Source organism: Oreochromis aureus, linkage group 4 (genome assembly GCF_013358895.1).
Source record: "Oreochromis aureus strain Israel breed Guangdong linkage group 4, ZZ_aureus, whole genome shotgun sequence".
Lineage (NCBI taxonomy): Eukaryota > Metazoa > Chordata > Actinopteri > Cichliformes > Cichlidae > Oreochromis > Oreochromis aureus.
Genome location: NC_052945.1, coordinates 7,230,817 through 7,238,009, shown reverse-complemented (window position 1 = coordinate 7,238,009; position 7,193 = coordinate 7,230,817). Strand labels below are relative to the sequence as shown.

The 7,193-nt window shown below is 40.8% G+C and overlaps 1 protein-coding gene across 1 annotated transcript in view; it reads left to right on the top strand.

Annotated features, from left to right (window-relative positions):
• The first annotated feature begins 3,037 nt into the window (after positions 1 to 3,037).
• Positions 3,038 to 7,193, top strand: part of ngfra (nerve growth factor receptor a (TNFR superfamily, member 16)) — a 29,215-nt gene continuing 25,059 nt past the window's right edge. The window contains exons 1-2 of the mRNA XM_031725861.2: positions 3,038 to 3,447; positions 6,204 to 6,366. Of these exons, the coding sequence (XP_031581721.1) occupies positions 3,409 to 3,447; positions 6,204 to 6,366 (202 nt within the window). The 5' untranslated portion in view covers positions 3,038 to 3,408. The remainder of the gene's footprint in view (positions 3,448 to 6,203; positions 6,367 to 7,193) is intronic.

The window sequence follows — 7,193 nt, the reverse complement described above, 5'->3', positions numbered from 1 at the left end:
ACGCAAACACCTGACTTTATTTGCACACACTGCACTTCATAAAGCTTCTGCTCATTAACTCAAAGTGTCTTTCCAGCACAGTTCACAGTCCAGGACTAGCTTCGCTTGTCCACTTGTGTGTCAGCAATACTGCATGAGTGCTCCACCTCTTCTCCAGCTGAGGCCAAAACTACACCCAACCGCTGCAGTCTTTTAAATTGCATAAAACGGAAAATATGTAAAGCGTGGGTGGACTTCATGTTTTTATAAATGACATAATCATTGGGAACAGTGTCATCGTTGCAATGTTTTTATAGTCACTACTTGAAGACCAAGTGACATCCTCTGTGCGTGAAAGACAGAAAATTCTGTTTTTCGACTCGTAACTTTGTGCTGGGTCCACTGAACAACTTGAAATTTTGTATCCTACAACAACAGCCCCCCTTGTTTGGCCTCCAGCTGGGTTACAAAAACATCCAAATTATATGGTCAAAAATTGAGATGACAGTCATTTTTGATCACCAGATGCAGATACTATCTGCTCTTCCAATTTGTAGTAAATAGGTCATTTGGTGGGAGGATGAAGGGAGTTTTGAACTGCTATTTGCGATGTTTAAATGCTCACTGTAGTATAATTTGTGCTTATTGTGCAGTTAAATTAAGTTTCCCTCGGTCTGGTTTCGACTAAAAGAAGAAGAGATAAATAAATTACATACAATTACATACATAAATAAATAACACTGTGTTGCCGGGAATGTCAAGTGTTGCTGCCCTCAACTAACGCCTTTTACTATGCAGCAAGCCCTCTTCATCAAGATTATATTCTAATTGTGACCTTGCCGACTGACATAATGTTTCCTTTTGCCGACCAGCAATAAGACTGAAACGTGATACATGCAAAAAAAATACATGCAACCTACCAAAGGCCTTGTAAACATATATCAGTTACAGCACTAATAGAGTTCACATTCAGAGGGCATTTTTCTATTTATGGCTGTTTCCTCTCTTTGTAGAACATCTATGTTACACTGTTAGAACAGTGATGAGAGCATCAACAACAAGGTTGAAACAAGCTAATTATTAACATTTATTTAACATGTGCAGGAATGGCAGGACCCATGGTAATTACTTGCACTTCTATAGTGGCTCTGCTCACACTGTAGTGATTATAGGTTGTAAATCCTGGCTCAAGCATGATCATCACACGAATGCAATATCAAAGACGCGAGTATTGATGGAGAAGAGCGCTGTCAAAGCCGTGAGAAGGGGGTTAGATAGAGACGATGCAGGGGTGATCTTAAAGGAGGATGTAGGAAGTGGGAAAATTGATGTGTCCCGAGATCAATACTGAAGAGCATTCGGATCTCAACAGTGTAACTGAATCGCCTTGTGGCTGCTGCTGCTGTTTCAGGGACATCAGCCTCTGTGTCCCCTGAGCTGATGATCACTCTGGAAAATGTAGAAATGCTAGTGTCAGGGAGATTGTAGAAGAAAAGGTTGGGAGAGGTTTGAAGCAGATAAAGCGGTCCAATTTTTGGTGACTCCAACTGGTTCGTTGCCACGTTTTCTTGGATCAATATCCATCAACACTGGTTTTCCTTAAATGTAAAGGCTAAGTACCTCAATGGGCATCAAACACAATTACAATCCTTAGACGTGCATTAGTGGTTTTGGAGTGGTCTCGCCAAATTTAGTATGATCTTGACAAAAAAAAAAAAAAAGATGAAGCAGATGGCGCTTAATGGGATTAATGTGATCTAAACTTCAATAAACCTCAACGTGTCTGGCAGGTTTCCAAACAAGTGTTTCAAAATGCACTATTTCAAAATGCAGTCAAAGTGTGACACTGCCAAATACTGCACTAGAAAATGAGTCATGAATAAAAGAGACTTTTCAGCTTGGTAGATAAAATTCAGGACTTGACATCAAAAACACATTTATAGTCTAAACCCCTTTCAGGAGACTCCTCTTCAAGTACGCACGGCACTAAATTGTGCCGTAGCATCAGCAACACACGAAACCAGAATTCAGTGAAAATCAATCCTTTTCACAGTGCACTTCTCGCTGTGAAGTGGGAGGAAGAAAAACCTCATCTTTCATTCTTAAGCTCAAGATCATCACACAAGCGAGCGAGCTGCTGCTGATCTGTGGCTCAGCTGAGTCGCCCTCTTGTGGTGCATGGCGATAATGCACCTTGAAGTCCATCATAGGACAATATTTTGTTTGCAAAAGATTCACAACACATTCAAAATAATAATGACAAGAAAAAGATAAATTAGTAAGATAAAACCACTGTTGAATAAAAAAAGAAGGAATAGCTGCAGTGTTTTTGTGGACTTGTTTTTCTGTTTTTTCTGACCTAATTTTAGAGGTAGGTTTGGAGACTACTGGAATCAGTGGTGCTCTTTCTTTCTGTTTCCAATATCGTGCCTCCTTCCTTCACTTTTAGAAACATTAGAAACACACTTTAGCATAATGCAGTCCAGCTCAACAATGCCACAAGCTACAGCGAAGTCTTTGGCACACCAGCAGCCACTCCACCACAAAAAACGCGATTAATTGAAGAACCAAACGCTACATTAGCATAAATATGTAGACACTCACGAGTAATTCTCATTACTCGTAAACTGGCTGATACTCGGTGTTCGACTCATCCCAGGTGCTTGAAAGAGGGTTTCCCCAAACCTCCCACGTGACTCTTTCGTATAAGATATAAAGATACAGCATCATTAATTTCTGTAACGTGCACGATGATATTAGATCAAAGGCAGGATAACAGTGGGATGAAAGTGTTACTGTGGGGCCAAAAGAATGTAGACAGATGTGTCCACATACTTTTGGGTATATAGCAATAACAACAAAGACGTGTGTGGGGATTATTACTGATTGTCCAAAACATTCATGTCGGTCTTTAATAATAAATATAAATCATTTTCATTATTTGATATTTTTCAGCGAGTGAGACCTCACGTGAGACTAAAACGAGGGGGAGAGTGAGAGAGAGAGAGAGAGAGAGAGAGAGTGTGTGTGTGTGAGAGAGGGAGAGGAGCAGGTTGCACTGCAGGAGCATCAGGAGTAATAAAGTGGAGGGTGGACGTGGCCCTCTCCTCTTTTCGCCTGCCTCCTCCGCAGTGCACTTGCAGTACTCCGGACAGGACGGTCTCCTGCACCTCCTCCTCCGCCTCGTCTTCACTCTGTGTGCTGGTGCGTTAGTGTGTAAGTAGTGGCGCTGCTGAGGAGGTGCACCTACACTTGCATCTGACTCCGGTCCAGAGGTCCCGGACAGACGCGCGATGGTGCGGACTCATTGATAAAATCAGTGCCGCTGGAATTAAAATGAGCACTTCTGCTGAGCGGCTCTCCTCATACACATAGCTCTGCTTTCTCTGCTCAACACCTCTTTTATGTGACTCCGGCTGACGAATCAGGATGACTTCTACCTTATCGCTGGTCATTTCATGCGCTTTGGTAAGTAGTCTGTGCAGTAAGTGACTGCAGCAGTACCTTGCTTCTTTAATGCTGTCATTCTTTAAATGGAGTTTTAGTGACCCGATGGACTTTTTCATTTCACTTTTGAATTTTTTTAAGGATTTCCTTTCACTGTGACGTCTCAATAATGATTCCCTCAGTAACATGCCATCTGGAGCTGAAATTGTTCCCCACTTTGCAAATCTGTGCTGCTGCTGCCCCTGTGGGGACTTTCGTGGGGACTTTTTCTTGACCATTGTGTGGCATTTATAATCCGTTTTGAGACATTTCTGTCACATCTTTGTAAATATGTATTTTATTGCTGTTGTGGGGTAAGCAGTAAGTCGTTTATCTGGTTAAACATGACACGCGGGTGCTGCATGTAGCTACATGTCAACTGATTTGATTATGACTTTGTGGACAGACCAGTTGATGTTCAGCTGTGCGCGCACCCACCCACCCACACACGCACGCACGCAAGCAAGCACGCACACACGTTCCCCTAAATGCGCACTTGTACCTCCCTTTTGGTTTTCACTAATGGGAGAAAAAGTTCAGAAGCACTGCTGGAATTATGTTTATGGAAAATATCTTCGATATCTTCTTCACCCTGGGTCACATGCAGACACCAGAAGCTTCTGGTGGATGATTTGACCTAGAGTTTAATACCAGTAATGAGTTTATAATAATATTTTGTCAAAATGTTTACTTTTTAGGGTATTTTGGCCATATTTGGGGTGTTAAATGAAGACCAGAGAAAGATGCTGGAGCTCATGTTAAACTCATTGAATGTCCATGCAAAAAAGTGGATTTTTTTTCTTTTTTTGTTTTTGCCTAAAATAATATGAGTCTGAAAATTAAAAAAAAAAGTTGAAAAAAAGTTGATTATAGGAGATGGTGGTAATAAAGCGAGAAGCAGAGGTCACATCCTCCCAGCACTCTGTTAAGTGCACAGCAGCTGGTCTTATTGGGCTGTGTGGCTCAGTCATCATGTGAACAGCCCTGGATGTGAGCGGACACTCTGTTATGACAGCTGGTTTAAAGAGTGGTGACGGTCGGATGCACTTTGGTAGAATTAAATTTTGAAATAAACTCTCAAATTGACCATGAAATTGAGGTGGGAGCAAACCAAGCATATCATAGCTGCGTCACTGTACATTTTTATTAATATGTGTATGCATATTCCTGCTGCCCGTTTCACTGTATTTGTCATTAATCTGTGTTTTAGCTGAGTGAAATTCCTGTGAGACGTAAAAGGAAGGGGAGAGCAGTTAAAGACATGAATTCTTCCCCTGTAAGAAGGAATGTCTTTTATGGTTTTGGGATCCATCCAAGTTTCATTTTTGCAGACTCAAAGTCTGATAATGTACTCCTACAGATGCAGAAATTTGTGCAAAAACGTTGAGATAACAGGCTGTAAAGTCAGGAAAAATGATTAGGAAGAGGAATGCACCTTGAGAGCAAAAAGTGGAGTGACAGATAGGGGGAAATATTGAGCAAGAGAAGTGGGAGAGAGAGAGCGGTGCTAGCTGCTCAGTACATCTGTTTCTGAATGAAAGCAGGGACAGTAGAGAAGGGGGGGGGGCAAGGAAGGATGACAGAGAGAAAGACAGAAAAAAGACTGAATTGATGTCTCAGCAAATGTGAATTAAGTGGAAATGAGCTTTTGCTCGTTACATAATAAAAGCCACAGGACATGAAAGTGACTCAGTATAACGCTTTTCTTTGTTCTCCAACGTCTGGGTATGAATTCTTTTCATTTTGCATTGTTGTACACACACCAGCGGAACAAGCCTCAGTTGTTTTGCCAGTAAAGCTGCACGGAATTTATATCAGAGAGGACTGAGGGAAATGCAACACAGAGGAGGTGATAATGGGAGAGGATGGGGCATTACCAGACAGGATATTAGTGACAAATAATTTGTGCATGCATGAACCCTGTTGTGTAGGGAGATGTGAAAGACACACCATAAAAAAGCATTTAGAGTGCAGAGACCACATGATTAACTGTTGCGCTTAAATATGCAAAAAAACAAGACTTTAGAATTAATTCATGACCTCAGCTGCTGACTCATAAGAGTGAACTTTTTTTTTATCTGGGGACCTATCTCCCATTTATTGTTAAAAATCTCCACAATGTAAACTTTCACCTTCAAACTTAATAAAAAAAAAAGGACCTCCATCATGTAGACCAATTTGAATTAGCCGTAATAAAAAATTTAAGGCTAAAGTAAAGGATGGATTTACACATGCATGTAATGCTTGAGGGAGGTTAGAGAGAGAAACTGCACTTTTACAATTTAAAAAGTCCTCAGAAGTGTAGAAATACAAGTGCTTGTGCGCATGTGCCTGTATGCCAGAGGAGATTGGCAGCAGAGGCTGACATTCACAACAACTTTCACCTTTAGACAGTAATTAGGACAGGCATGTGTATAATGTCATGCACCCATGATTTTATGCTTACTGCCCTGGCTGGAGCATGTCATAAGTTTACTATTAGAGCTGATGTGCCTTTAGGGGAGCTATTAGGACAGTTTAGACGACTGCCTTGTTTAAAGTGTGTCTAATGTAGGCGGAGACAACATGATTTATGATGAATCCCGATGGCAATTAGAGTTAAGGAACAGGTTGGACACCTGGCAGTAATTTTCATCAATTTGCTTTGCCTTGCACGCCACAGCGGTCATGCGCAGCACGTTTGTCTATGTGTGAAAGTTTGCTCTCTGAATTACTGTGCCGGTGTCCCGGTGTGCCAGGTGGCAGCGGTGCTGGCCTCCAAGACAGAGCGGGCTGTGCTTCTCTCCTGCGAATCTCGCCAGTTCACCAAGAATGGAGAATGCTGCATTGAGTGTCCACCCGGAGAGGGAGTGGTGAAGAAATGCGACCTTACTCAGACCGTCTGCGCTCAGTGTTTGGACAGTGAGTATTGTATTACTGTTATTATTATTATGCATGCAATTAAAAATCAATAGAGTAATCAAATCAAAGTTACAAAGCGAGTTTCTCTGATGTTGGTTAATATATCACTATTTGGTAAAATGTTTGTTTTTAGCTTTAGGTTATATCCTAGAATAGATGTGTGGAGAGTGAGGATTCAGATCCACTAATTAACAGTTTGTTAACATTTACAGCTTTCAACTTGATTAAATACTGTGCAAACTCCCTACGAATGGCTTGCTATTATTTATAGCTGCAAAACACACAAGAGCCAAGGGGATTTTTTTCTCATTTACACAAGCCAAAAGCATTTTTTTCCCAACTGTAAAAATAGTTTTTTTTTTCCATTTCCACTAGGAAAACACATTTTTTTACTGATCAATAGGCGACAATGCATACACCAAGCAAGTTTCAAAGTATTGTATTAAAAGATAACACTTTTGAAACCTTTTTGTGATATTTACTGAATTTTGTGTTGCCTTTCCCATCTGTGGCCCTGAAACGTTCCGCCTAAACAAAGCTCAACAACAATGAGTCTTACCACAACCAAAATACAACCACAAACCAAACAAAGAGTTTTCATATAAGTGCAGAGTGGTTCTAATAAAACAGGTCGAGCATGTTTTTTTTTTTATTACGGGCATTTAAGCAACCAACTTTTGAATTTTTGCATTATAGAACTTTAGGATGCAAAAACACTTGACTCTACTTCTTGTAAGTCCAATGTAAAAGGATTAAAATTAATCCAGAAACAAATCAAACACAGCATATACACATATAAGCTCATGCACAGCTGCAAAACTGCATGT